The following is a 15,470-nucleotide window of genomic DNA, read 5'->3' on the forward strand; positions in this document are numbered from 1 at the left end:
AGGTTGGGAACCACTGCTTTAAGCTATACCTCCGTACGTGAGGATAGTTGCGGGAATCTAAATTCCGAACAAAGAAACGGTTTTGGGTTTCACGTGTCTTGTCATGAGGAATGGGTTCTTAGGTGCTTATTCATATGTGTTGTGGTAGGAGTAAATTTATATTCAGAAACTGTAATAACAGTCGTGATGATCATTTTTCAGCCTCAAGACCGAGAAAGATCTCGGTTGGCAATGTGACACATTGCCATAACTTAATAATGTCTAATATGCCAATTCGAACGTACACTGATATCAAAATGACTAAATTATGCCATGCAATTATCAGGCATTTTTCTCTTGCATGAGCGAGACGCACGATAGCTAAATAACATCATTCTGATGTAAGTATAGGCTCAAATCGTCTATTTATCTGCCCATAGGTATCTTCTTACAATATTTTCAAAAACTGCTATAATCCTGTGTCCGACTGTCCGTCCATCTATCAGTCCATATTCTAAGATTTTTTTATAGTTTTTGTGCTGACCTATGTTAAAAACACAATGTAAATTCCCTAACAGGGTAGGTAGTTTCCTGCCAGAACAAAATATCGTTCAATTCAATAAACTATCTCTCCACTCGAGACACTTATGGAAGAAAAAGAGTTAACAAACAAAACTGAAAATAGTCTCGGATGCTGCGTTTCTAATACCAAACTTCATCTCACAGGCAGGATCCCCTGATCGAATGAAAACATTGCTGTGTGTGCTTTGCCAATGAACTAAAGTTATAAGAAGTGTCAAAGTAAATATAAATCGAGTATTGGACGTACTTTTGCATTATGACCTTAAATGCAATTTCTGCACTGACACATCAAGCTATAACAATTATAACAAACCCCAGGTGACGTCAAACAGTAATGTCATGGACTCTTGGATAAAAAACACAAACACACACACACACACACACACACACACGCACGAAAATAAACAATTAAGTAAAACTTGAACCCATATTGCTTATGCCAGTCTGATTAATAAGTTGACGTATTGGTTAGTCAGTAATGAGTATGAGTATTGTATGGGTCAAATCTTTGAGGTAAGATTTCAACCAGCGCTCGATTTCTGATTGGCCTAATTTTGCATACTTATGTAAGACCGGTACCTTTAAAACTTGATCCCATAGATCCCAAGCTGATATGATGATGAAGACCGGAGTTGGCCATAGTAACGACGTGATAAAACAACGCAACACATTAAAACATGCGTAAAATAACTTCAGGCACAGAACCCCTTTTTGTATTGCTCCAATTTTAAACCCTTTGGACCACATTAGATTAGACTTAAAACTCAAATTAGATTACACTTTCGGGAAATGTGACTTGTCTTTAAATGAATCATCTAAGCTGGATCAATTTGAATATATTTGTATTTCTTGGGAAAACCTTGTAAATTGGTGCGGCCTGCAAAAGGGACAACAACAACAACACCACAACAACAAGCTGAATTTTTCTTGGTTACCTCTTCCAGAGATTCCTAAACATCGCCCGCCTCCGCAGCTTTCAGACATGCATGAGTTGTCGAGGTGTTTTTATTAATAAAGCGCTTACAGAGAGCCCCGGTGTCGTTGGAGCTTGGCATTTAGGATATCGATACAACTATGTACCTAAGTGGATAGAATATTGAGGAACTTACCTCAATAAGTTTGAGAATACTTGAAACATAAAAAAGTGTGTGTGTGTGTGTGTGTGTGTGTGTGTGTGTGTTTGTGTGTGTGTGTGTGTGTGTGTATGTGTGTTTAGGGATGAACACTCGAAACCCTCTTGTGAGAGTCCCACAAGACTCCCACATTACATTTACACATTTACTATATTTGAAGATTCCAGGGCTAAAAGTTTAAAAGAGATCAATTATTACTTTTCGAAATGCCATATTAATTTAAACTGTGTCATTATTTTTTTATTTAGAAATTATAAAAACAAAAAACCCGACTGCTGAATAGTTAGTAATGGACTAAAAAGTGTTTGAAATGTTTAATATATTTTGAAATGATCTTTTTACTATCTTTAATTTGATACTTGTGTTGCTATGGTAAGAAAAAAACCAACCACCTTTTTTTCATTTGCGAGCGCCATTTTCAAAATTTATAAAGACTGTGTCACTACCAAAATTCTGACGAATTCAACGATTCTTCATATGTAGGGCGTGCCAAAGAAATAAATATAATACAGTGTGTATTTTTGATATAACCGCAAACTTAAACTAGACGTAGGTTTTAGTGCTATAAAACGATTCTGAAAGATTTTTTTTAAATTTAGTCTTAACTACCAGAGCATAATAATTTATTGAAATTTTCGAGCATGTATTTCGTATGTACATCAAAGTCACTTTGACGGTTTGACGTTCGCTTCATTAAATGTGATTGTTTTGAGTTAAAACAAAGTAGTGATAATCGCTTGCTAAATTATTTTGTATGGAAGAATAAATATCGTCTGTTTCTTATAAAACTTATGAAAGTGTGCTCATTAATGCCTAAACTAATTACCCTTTGGTTATGCGGTCGTATTAAAAATACACGCTGTATATACATACGTTCGAAAAAATATTAACCTCCTTCTGACGCAGTAAATAAGGTGTTAAATTTAGCTTTTCTCTGCATATCAGAGGACCTACCGCGAACCACGTTCGACGTGTTGCCTCTCTGTCGCACTTGCAAATTCGTACGTGTAACATGGAGGCAACACGTCGAACGTGGTTCGCGGTAAGCCCTCTGATATGCAGAAAAAATCTAAATTTAACACCTTATTTACTGCGTCAGAAGGAGGTTAATATTTTTTCGGTGTTCTAGAAGTTAGAACAACAACTCGTGCTAATATACAGGTTGACTTGTAATTCGTCGTATTCCTTCAAGGGGGTTATTCTACAGCTTATTTGGAGTGATTTAAGTCCAGTTAACCAGGGGTCAAAACTCATTGGTTTTCAAGTTATTCAAGATACAGACTAGAAAATGGCGGCAACTAAATAAAAACAGCGTATTGCAACACCGTATATAAGGCGATTAAATTATAATGAATCTTGACCATTTTTTCATTTTATATGTGAATTAGACTCTTATTTGTCTGCAATGGGTAAGCCAATAAACCAAATTTGATAGAAGAATATATAGTCCTCAACTTAACTGGCTTTTACACAAGTGACATCTTTTTGTAATAAATCTCGGTATCAGCTTTCATTATCTCGAATATATGTAAAATAAAATGTGGACATTAAGTAAAGGTAACAGAAGCAGTGTTTCCTCTAGGCTCCTATTTTTATTTTTTAAAGCTAACATTCTATATCACTATTTGCTCTAGAAAATCACCATTGCAAGAAATGACTCAATTTTCGTTAAACATTTAAATTACCACCAATTAGCAAATCTACAAACTAATCAGTAATTACCATTGTTAGCTTTGTATAAGAAAAGTATTAAATAGTTACTTAAATTATGTTTCAAAGCGTCTAAATTTTCCAGAGCGCTCTTCGAACATTAAGTGTAAGAAAATAAAATCCTTAACATAAAACACACGTAAAACCCAGCTGTAAACCCCTAAATGTTAACGTCAAAATTTAAGACTCGTGTACCATTTATTTGAGCAATAGCCAGTGCAATAATGTATGGAGATTAGGTAGTGGACAGACGAGGCCGCGCTGAGCCGACATGATACATCAATGTCGCGGTCGTGGTGGACACCGCCCCTTGCTCTAAACTGCTACTGGAGTGTAAAGTGTGGAGACGGCTTTTCATTTATCATTAAATTTATTGTTTGATAAAGGTTCTGGCTTGCTTTTTATATTTTGGTAGGCGGATTACTAAATTAAGTACACCTACCTACCTTTAAAAACATACAAAAAACTACATAAAATGACGAAATAAATATGAATTAAATTGAATGTACGCTAGTTTACGAATATGATAGTCAGGGTTATCTACACGACAGGGTGGTAATGAAAATATCCGTTACTTTCAATCGCGCCGTATTAAAAAGTGATGGTTACTGTATCACGTGCATAAGTCCGTCTGCTATACGCCCGCGGTGTGTAGGTAGCTGCGACATAATTACGGTTTATGTAAATTATAAAAATAAAAATACACACTATTACACTACCTACTTAGTACCTACGGAGGGCAGATATCACTTTCTTCTCTTTAGTTTTCTCCCAGTAAACAAAGTAAATAATCATAAGCTACTAGTAACGTCAATAAAATATCTATAATTTTATCTTTTTAAGGCAAGAACATGAATAATAGCTATTTATGATTTGTAATTTTTACTGTGTATGTTTAACTTTTCATGTTATCTGTATATCGAGTAGAAAAAATCAGCAATATTATATTATTTACTCTCTCTCTATCCCTTAATATTGTGTTTATAAAGATAAAACTAATTTTACAAAGTCCACTACCATACTATCCTACCAGTGTCCAAGACTAATAGTTGTTTGGACGTGAGCTTTGCATGCCATAAGCGTGCCTGTTAACGAGCGAATTAGCAGCGGCCTGATGGGTGACCGCTATTTGTTATCATTATCTCGGTCCAGCGAAGAAAAATTGAGATATTGCTAATTTTCAAAATGTTTACCTTCCAGAAATTACTGGGCAACAGAGAATTGTCATCATAATTATCAAGTAATTATTTTGCCAACCAGTAATAGATAAAGAAGGAAGGAAGGAGGATGAATCTTCCGCTTTTTTAAAGATTTTTACCTACTCAAACCATTCTCAGTAACAAAGTAGATTATTGACTATTAGGGTATCTACCTAATATTGACTTTAGCTATGGTTAGATTTTTCAGCCTCGATTTTTTAGCCTCTGAATCTGAACTACAGTATCTAATGAAGTTAAAAGCATAAATCGCATTTGGACTTGATCCTCACTTGGTTGAGGATGTTTTATTTGCATTTCGCTTCACGCTCACACACACACACACGACGCTTCATGTGATAGCATAGACTCAACTTACAACGCTTATTGCAAAATCAACTACCATTGCCATGATATACTGAATCTCAATTTTCTAGCCCAATTATGTTCTGCACAAAGCGAGAGGCGAGCGAGGCCAAAGCGCCATAGTTGTAAAGTAAACGTCAAAGAAATGTACACAGGTTTCGCCTTATAACAATGGAGTAAGGTACACAAGTGTAGACATGTATTTGCTTGAGGCTGGCGAGGCCGGGGCGCTATAGTTGTACAACGTATGGAGATTAATTTGCACCACTCGACGCGACCTCCGCAGCTTCCCCGACCTCCCTCAGTCCCGGGCGACCCCCCTCTATAAAGGAATAGCGAGGATAAGACGTAAAACAAACCTAAACTATCTTTCCTCTGCTAAGACTACTATATATAATAAATTTATGTCAAATCCTTATTTCTTGTATTATAGGTAATTATTATCAATGTGAGTGTGACATGTTCTAAAATTGATAGCAGATGAGATTTGATTTGACATGGTAACACGTTCGTTGTTAGTTGAACACAGTTTTATTTGTAATAAATTTGATTGTATTTAAGGCTAAATATGTAATACTGCTCTTTCATAATACATATGTAATACTTTTGCTCGCTTCGATTGTACTTAAACTGAGCAAAATTTATGTACTTAGTCAAGTGCCCTATACCTCATCCAAACTACGCTACGGGTGAAAGTGCGTTAATTTTATTTTCACACATAATTAATTCCATAAATAATGTAGCTTATGTAATGAGCCTGAGAATGAAAACTTTCTTTATGTAAAAAAAACATCAAGTTTGTTTCAATAGTTTCGCCGCAAAAGGTAACAAAAAGACAGAAAGATATACAGTGTGTAAATTTAATACAGTGCCTTTAAACGGAGGTTAGCATAGGACCTAAAAAGTATTATTTATATAAGAATTGTCTTATAATTATTTATATAAGAATTGAAGGCTTGGAGACCTTTTACATCTCTAAGGATATTTTAATTATCGTTTTTTTTTTCCTCTTACACCTAGAGGCTTTTACACTTCTAAAGAATTTTAGTATTTGTTGTTGTTTTTTATCATAATTTTTTATGTGATTCGACATTTAGAGACTGTATACATCTCTTATAAAGTATCTAATATTAAATTTATATCATATTTGTATTATGTATTGAGCTTTTGCTTAGAAATATATACAGTGAAAATAATATTCAATGTTGAATTTTTTTATTTATTTATTACGGGTTCATAATTAAGTGTGACTTAAAAACACTCCTTTACTCATGATTACAAGGTAAATTATTTGTCTGGTTTGATTTATTGTGTAGAGAGGAAGACAATTGTTAAGTCTTGGTGGTTAGCACTTTTGGAATGATAAGTTAACAATACATCATATAGGTAATCAATAATATTGTCTTAAATTCGTATCCACATTGTACTAACGCGGTGGTCAACAAACGAACAGCCTCCCACCCCCCCTGCCTTAGTATATAAGGTAAGGAAAGGAGTAATTTACTGCGACTCAGAATGCTTGAGCTGCGCTGTTCATTAGTGAACAAAAACTCTCGTTATTTCTTAGAAAAATTGTGGAATCGTAAACTGTGGAGTTCGAAGAATAATTATTGCTAAGATGTCTATCTATCTATGTTTTCCGATTCATATTCTTGCGTTTTTTCTAACAAGAAAGAATTACGTAAGAGTGAAAGGGAAACATAATGTCGTCAACAAAACAAATCGTGGCTTCAACTTTAGAAGGTCCTCTTTCTTTTGTTAGGTCAATCTTATTTATGTAAGCAAGTAAGACCCGATCAAGAAGGAACGCTCTGAACGAACTTTTCTGATGCTGAAATTGGTCGATGTTTGAATAAAGAAATATATGGCAGTTGATAAACAAACGTAAGGTCGACAAGTGAAAACTTTATGTTTAGCATATTTTCAATGAAAACTCGCACTAGAATTTAACATATAGCTGGCCATACACACTAGGGTATGCCCGCGCAGTTTTGCCAACTGCATAAGTAAAAGCGTATGTGGCATTGAACTGCGCAGTTTTCTAACCAGCTTTATCTGTGCAGTTGAACTGTACAGGTAAAACTACGCCTGTGTACCCTAGTGTGTATGTACTTAATTTAATTTTAGTTATGACAGTAGTATTATTTTTGTGTATTGTTAATATCTAAATGTATATATATAATTGTTCTAGTATATAAGCGCCTTGGTTTTTGTTGACTGTAATGTTTATATATTTTGTAATAAATAAAATAATAAATAAAATAATGGCCAGCTAGGAGTCTCTTGAGTCGCAGTCAGAGTAAAGTTTAAAATTAAAATAAACTCGGAAAAATACCTTTACCTTATTTCCTCGCATGTTTGGAGAAAAGCACTATATATGCCTCGGCAGGAACAGCAATTCGTGGATTCGTCTTTTTTGTCGAAACTCATCCACGAATTGCTCTTTCCCGGCCTCTGCAATAATGTACTATTATTATGCTATTTAATCGATCAAGTTAATTCACGCTGAACGCTGACGCTTGAAGTGTCAAATGATTTTCTTGTGAGCTTCGTAAAAGTATTGTTTGATTTTGTGATAATAAACTATCATTCAACTAAACTATTTATGTTTTTCGCGTAGCACGACGTAGCAATGTTTTATCTCGGTAGTAGGTAGGGAAAACTTAGCGTAGAACCATGAAGCCATTTGAACGTACATTTTGATGTCAAAATCCTGCGTCTTACTTGCGCCAATATATATACGAAAAAGTGCGAGCAAAATACACGTGCGAAGGATAACAAAATTACATAATTTTGATTTCTTAATGCATGTCCTATTAAAAGAGTTGATATAGATAATTGATGAATCTGTCTTAGATCATTTTGTACTTACTGAGTTTGCAGTGGCAAAGTGTAGTTTTGTAGTGACATTATAAATGCCATAATTTCTTAGAAATATGACGTCTATCGCGGAACTCTTATACTCTGACAAAATAAAAAAATCACGGCCTAGAACAGAAAAGTGTCACTTTGATAACTCCTAGCAGAAAATAAAAGTAGCACTTTCATCCCTCCTAGTGGAGAAGAAAAAGCCCTTTTCAGAATAGATGATGTGTATATATTTATATTTATTGAGGCATTAATAACTACTTACATATCCATTAAAATATTATAAAATATTTAAAGATCTTTATTTGACACCTACGAAAATTTCTTATAGACATGTATCTACTTAAAAACCAAAAAAAACTATCAAGATCCTTTCCTCGTCGGTCTGTCTTGCAACTCTATTAACAGTCTACTGAACAAGCTGTAGGGGAAAACGTTGTAGCAGCTTCAGTATACTTTCATACATTACTCCATTTCTTCCTCCTTTAATCGTGAATTGGGGTTGTAAGACGGCCTCGTCTTAAAATTTAGAATTATATGGATATTATTTGCATTTTTGACTGCTAGAAATTTGATTTGTCCCTCGTCGATTATCCATAATATTTGAATATTTTTTATTTGTGTGCTTGGGCACCCTTTCTCAGAATACAATGAAGAATAATACGGATTTATTTCTGTAAACTAATTTCACCTGTTTCACCACAAAATTCAGTTTTATTAATGATTACATGCAATAAATTGATGTTTGAATTTATTGAGCAATTAATATTGAACTATACTAATTGAAGCGCCGGTGGCCTAGCGGTAAGAGCGTGCGACTTGCAATCCGGAGGTCGCGGGTTCAAACCCGGCTCATATCAATGAGTTTTTGGAACTTATGTACGAAATATTATTTGATATTTACCAGTCGCTTTTCGGTGAAGGAAAACATCGTGAGGAAACCGGACTAATCCCAACAAGGCCTGGTTTACCTTCTGGGTTGGAAGGTCAGATGACAGTCGTTTTCATAAAAACTAGTGCCTACGCCAAATCTTGGGATTAGTTGTCAAGCGGACCCCAGGCTCCCATTAGCCGTGGTAAAATGACGGAACAACCCGAGGAAGAAGAAGACTAATTGAACTGTCCAAGGAAAACCATGGGTTTGACGAATTGACCTGTGTTTCATGCCTAATTTTTACACCAATGGTCACTGAGCTAGTCCGCGGATCGAAGGGCAGACAGACGGCTATAGGATATTTATGGGTATAGTAAAACTTTATTATATTTGTAGTTTATGGTTTTCGGAAACCTGAAATTAAATGAACTATGTTCATTACTAAACATTATTAATAGGTACATTTATTTTTAACTACCTTTATGATTAAAAAATATATATATATTGAAAACAGAAACCTCTTAAACCAGCAACTCTATTATTAAAATAACAAACTTTGTACAATATGAGATTAGCGGTAAATACAAAAGCTGAAATTATTCATTATTCTCTAACTCAATATACAAGAAAGAAAGACGTAATTTCAGAGAGCAATTAACTTAGAAACATAACTCAAGAAAATTCCATCAAAAGCCTTCAAGGACTTGTCTATTTGACCCAAATTATGCGCCTAATCCAATATTTGTTCGAGAAAAGGCAAAAAATTTGGCCCCAATTAGCGTTCGACCCGATTCTAAGACAAAAGCCCGAAAAGTACACTCGATACACGATAGGAAGTGTTCCGTACAATTAATAAAATAAATGATTTTGTGAGATACTTTGAAATACAAATTTTTACTTCGTAATGACAGATAGTGATGTCATTTTTAATGTCAGTCAGATGCAGAGAGAGGTGACTTCCTCCCCCCTCCCCCCTCCTACATAGACTGATTGTATGCAGGGGGATCACCTCTCTCTACAGCTGATTAAACAAGTCTTTAATACTAAATTAAATTGGGTTTCAGGTTGTTGTAATGATATCACAGTGGTATCTTAATATTTAATAATTTTTTGATTGGTTATCTGATATATTAATGTTTTTATTTGAGATTCGATCTAGCTAACCTAATAAAAAATATATTTTTAAAAGGTTTTTCCTCAAATTTTAACAACAGTAAAATAAATATGCTCTCAAGTCATCTTTTACTTTAAAACTACAGGACCTAGTTTAACGTTTCAGTCGCGGTAAATCTTACAATTTCTGAGGTACTGCTCTGTACCCCTAGTGTAAATATTTTCGACAGCGAAACGTGACGTACGCTTTTGCGTTAAGTGTCATTTTGTATGAGATTTTTGACTTTCCAAAACGTCCCGCTTGGCGCGCTGTTCAAAAACCCATACAAAATGAGACTTAACGCAAACGCGTACGTCACGTTTCGCTATCGACTAAAATTACACTAGGGGTACTGAATGTTACAGCTAACTTAACCCATAGTTATTTCGCCAAATCCTCCACCTCTCACCTCCAGCTGTGACACTTCTAAAATTCAAAAATGGAACCCTAAAAACAAAATTGCTACGTATAAAGTCGTAACTCAATTACTGCGATGAACCGTTGTCGCTATAGGCGTTCGTTAGCCCGCGAGCATGCGCCATGACCCTAGGTCGATAATGAGACTCAGCATCACACATCCTTAGCTTAACGGTTACGTATTTACATACGTGCATATGTGGTGGGCGTGTGTGTGAGGGTCGGCATTTTTGTTTAACGGGTTGAATGCGTTTGGGATGGTTCTTGCAAAATTTAGGAGGCAATTTAGGTTTTGCAATTAGTATTTTTTTTATATTATGTAGTCTCGTATAGTTTTATTTGATCTTGATTGGAACACATACATTTCAGCTTTAATAACAGTTATAATTCTTATAATGTTACTTTTGGATACTCTCAGGAGATAAAAAACTATAATTTATACTAAGTCTTTTATAATTATCATTATGATTTTAGGTCGACTATGAAATAGCATCAGACATTCTCAGTTTGATATGAAAGTTTTACGCTATTTTTGAAATGTTTTAGAATTTATTATTATTTCTTACGTTTTTAAAATATAATTAATATAATTTTATCGATTAAAACAATAACCTACTTCTTATTAGGCGCACCCATATTGCGCGGCTCATTTGTGGCATATTTGCTAGAGCTGGACACACCCCAAGAAATATTATGTAAAAAAAAAAAGTGTAACTGAGTCAAAATTGTAGTTATTATGATTATAGCAAAACTGGAGTCGGCTGCTCAATTGACGGACATATTGTCAACAGTATTAGTTATGCAGACGACATGGTGCTACTTAGCCCATCGATTTTAGCACTCAGAAGGTTGTTGAGAACTTGTGAAGAGTATTCTAAGTTGCACGGCCACCTTTACAATGTAAAGAAAGGTGAGCTTGTGATTTTTCATCCAAGGAGTCGAAAAGTGACGACTATGCCCCCAGTGCTGCTCAATGGTGTAGGCCTCGTCAGAGCTAAGCAATTTAAGTACCTCGGCCATGTGGTGACCGAGGACTTAAAGATGATAGCGAGGGCAAGGAGGGCGCTGGCGGTTCGCTGCAACATGTTGGCCCGGAGGTTTGCACGATCTAGCATTGAAGTAAAGATTACTCTCTTTAAAGCCTTCTGCCAAACTTTATACACGTGCAACCTGTGGGTCAATTACACGCAGCGAGCCTTCAACGCCCTCCGTGTACAATATAACAATGCGTTCAGGGTGTTGTTGGGGCTCCCGCGCGACTGCAGCACCTCAGCAATGTTTGCGTACGCGCACACGGAGGGGTTTGGCGCGGTTATTCGTAACCGTATCGCATCACTCATGCGCAGCGTGCGCGGGAGCCACAACACCATCCTGAGGGTCATAAGTGAGAAGACGGACGGCCCCATTGTGGGACACTGGGTTCGAACGCATGCGCAAGTGCCGGGTGTTCCAGGGGGTGGCAGATACTTAAACTAAATTATTATTATTGTTATTTATTACTTTTTTGGCCTGTACAATACTAACATAGCTTAAGTGTTATGTAATTATTATTAATACTCTATGGATTCTGTCTGAAATAAACAACTTGTTTATGTGGATGAATGTATCCAGAAGCCTTATTAAGTTATATTATCATTTTGTTGATTTTTATAAATTAAAATTTCGGTGACAATGAATACTATTTTACAGTACACATGGCGCTACTTTACCGCACTAGTTCGATAATAAACATATAACTTAGCTATGTCGAAAATTGAAAGGACCATTTGTACTGTAAAATGTCGTAGGTACGATACATATGCAAATAGACGAATCGCAACTCGTGTCGATTTAAAACACTCCCACCGGTAGTATTTAATTAATTGCCACTCGTTGCGAATTTCTTATTTTTCGCACTTGTATCGTACTATACAAATACTCACTACGAGTATGAGAAGTTAGATAAACAAACAACGCTAAATATTTTCCTGCATGTTCGATCGAGTACGCATTAGAGGTGTTAAAAATAAAAACAGTAATCTACGTTAATACGCTTTATAGGTAAACCATATAAGTGCATATGAAACCCATGAGAACTAACTTTGTTTGGGGATAAGTAGACACAAAAGGGGCTTTATAGATTGACATTTAGTTTGTGAAAGAAAATTTATGCGAGTTGAATATCTATTTCTAAAAAGAGTTGAGATGGGCCACCATTGTGATATTTTCTTTGCCATGAGACATGCTCGCATAATATACCAAGTTATTTATTACTGTTTAGAAATTAAGATTGAATGTTTGATTTATGTTTTTTGTACTTATATCGTAATGCTATTTATATGTAATAAGTATACAATACAGTAAGTTGGAATTAATGCGCCAATTCAATTAGTAACTTGGTAATCTTTTATTACATAAGTACATGCATGACGAATGTGTGACCTTCGACTTATTATTTTTAGACTACCTATACATCTCTGTCGTATTGTAGTAATTATTTATTGTAAGATTATTATAATGTAATGTTTATCCAGGTATTGGTTGTTGTATTTATAAATGTTTTTATGCATTTTTCATGCCATAAATGATGTTACTATAAATGTTTTATTGACTTGTAAAAGAGCCCTTGAGGCCTACTGGCAGAATAAATTTTAGAATTTATGATTATATATGATTTAGATACTTTGTTACTTTATAATTTTGCAATGTAAGTTCCTACATTAAGTATCTGAAAAAAGAGATCAAGTGACGATGAAACATCGCTTAATATTATACAATATATTATGACTTATAAATGTTGAATATACGAAAGAAATGTGTTTACTTATCAATAACATGGATTCAAATTTTCTCTTTTGTTTGCAAATGTTAGAATCATTTACAAAACAATAGGTACCTACTTACAAAAGAAATAAATTAATATTATATAAAACGAGAAATTTCCACGTCGCCATAACTCTCGCCGGTCTCACGTCGCAATATAATTAAAATCACGACTGTCCCGTGGTCCCTGGAAGAAAGTGCCCCCTCCTCCCCACGAGGAGGCAAGGGGAGAGGGGGGCAAACGGGAGACGGCGATTCACATTAATATTCTCCCACTTTTATCTCTATATGCAAACTCGCTCCAAGTTGGTCCGTTCATTGTGGCCGGCCTGATTCTTCCTAGATTTTCCGACAGAAGTTCTCCCTTAGTGAATGATTGTGCTGTTTCAATGCGGACTTTTTGTATAGTTACTGAGTCTTTTCAAAATGTTGATAAGTTTCTTGGTTGGAAGGTTTTGTGGAATGGAAATAAAATGTTTGCTGGCTTGTGTAAAAACTTATTTTTCCGAGACTATTATACTATTGACTGGCTAAGAATATATTGAAATTCACCATTACATAACATACGTAAAAGTTATTTTACGCATGAATTATATTAATATTTTATTATTTATTTATTTCTTAATCTATGCTGTCCTACTTCTGTACAATTTGTTTTGCATCAAAAAAAAAAGTCGCAAAGGCGGCACGGTTATCTACATTTACCATTTTTAAATTAGAAAGAAAGTCATTAGATATAGCGACCCTCTTAACAAAAACGCCCTTTTGTCGCCCTGATTACCTACTCACGGCAAATGAGATCGCAGTCTCTAGAATTTATAATTACGTTTAGAATTTCCTTCCGACGGCAAAAATAATTCCGTTAACTACGAAATCCCATTGGTCATCTCACACCAAGAAAGAGCGCGGCGTTCTAATTACAAATAATCAAGCGTTCTGATTGGCGCACCGGGTTCCCCCCTTCTGTTTGTTCTTGGGGAGGGCGTGGCCTCTCGCTCGCTCTTTTAATTAGTGTAAGGAGTAAATTGCTCGTGAAAGAGAGCAGCGCTAGTTTCGCGCAGCGCCACCTCTTATTGGATGTCGGAACTAGCGGGGGGGAGTTTGGGGGGATAGTGTTACGTAGTTAATGTAAGGAAAACACGTACGGCGAGCTTTGTAAGGGAAATGGCTCGGTTGACATTCCCCAAGTTGATGGGAGCGCTCGTAAGCCAAATCACTTGTAGGAATGCTGTGGCCCGGGGACAACAAGTTTTATTATGATAGGAAACGCTTTCCACATATTATATTAGTTGAAGGGATTACGAGGCTTTTGTTTTTATGTATTTTTACGTAGACAGTATATGTACGGTAGTAAAAACGTTCACTTATACGTTATACCAATAGTCGAACTTCTGTGGGCCCTCGGCTGGGAAAAGGTAATTTGAACTCTCATTTCCTTGTCATAATCTTGCTTGAGAAGATATTTATATAGCACTGATTAGGATTAGTAGTAGTAGAGCCATTTATTCCAATAAATATTACATTGGTTTCAAAACATGCAATGATTTTGTAAATAGATTTAGTATTAATAATATTTCATAATTTGCAGTGTAAATTTATACAATTATAAAGATGAATACTGAATTTCATATTTAAATTATTGTTCCATGCATTCTTATAATTTAGGTTGATAAGTTATGTTACTAATTGTTGTATTTATTTATTTCTTAAATATTTATTGTGATGTCCATTTGTGGACATAGGCCTCCTCCATCGTGTGCCATGTATTTCTGTCCGCAGCAATTCTCGTCCAGGCTACGCCCGCCACGGCCTGATTAGGATTAGAAGCTAGTTAATTAAATTTAAACGGGTGTGTTTTTTTGTGAAGTATGTTCGATTCTTAATTTTTATAAAACACAAAATTCAAGAATTATGAAATTATACGTACTGAAACCCGTCACTTGAGAAAATGAATTCTAGTACCCGTACCATGAGTCACTGACAGTGTCAAAATTGACATATACGCTATCAAGAACGTAATTTACCTTATTCATCTCGCTCGCACTTATATGCGAGTACGAGCGTGATGCAAAGAAAGTAAGTTGCATTCTCGATAGCGTTTATATCAGTGCCGAACTGGTGGAAGCCACATAGTTTTGCTTAGAGATTTGCTTGTTTTAATTTCTCATTTTTCCTTCCTGACCGCTTTGCGTCATCTTTAAATACGAGTATATAGATTTATTATGTGCCTGTTTGCCCTGGTAAAGATTTTCATAGTTTTATTTTACTTATTAAAAAACAGAAAATAAGTGAATAGGTATGAATACCGAAAAGATAGCCTTCTTGTTATAATCCATAACACGCGAGACCTCTCGGTCTTCCCCTAATCTCTGAAATTTGTGAGCCGTGAA

At 35.3% G+C, this 15,470-nt stretch overlaps 1 protein-coding gene across 1 annotated transcript; it reads left to right on the plus strand.

The window, feature by feature from the left end:
* Positions 1-11,232: 11,232 nt before the first annotated feature.
* Positions 11,233-11,754, plus strand: LOC133523884 (uncharacterized). The gene has a single exon (XM_061859638.1). The coding sequence runs from the start codon at positions 11,233-11,235 to the stop codon at positions 11,752-11,754; it is 522 nt and encodes a 173-aa protein (XP_061715622.1).
* The last annotated feature ends 3,716 nt before the right edge of the window (positions 11,755-15,470 follow it).

Source organism: Cydia pomonella, chromosome 12, assembly GCF_033807575.1.
Source record: "Cydia pomonella isolate Wapato2018A chromosome 12, ilCydPomo1, whole genome shotgun sequence".
NCBI lineage: Eukaryota > Metazoa > Arthropoda > Insecta > Lepidoptera > Tortricidae > Cydia > Cydia pomonella.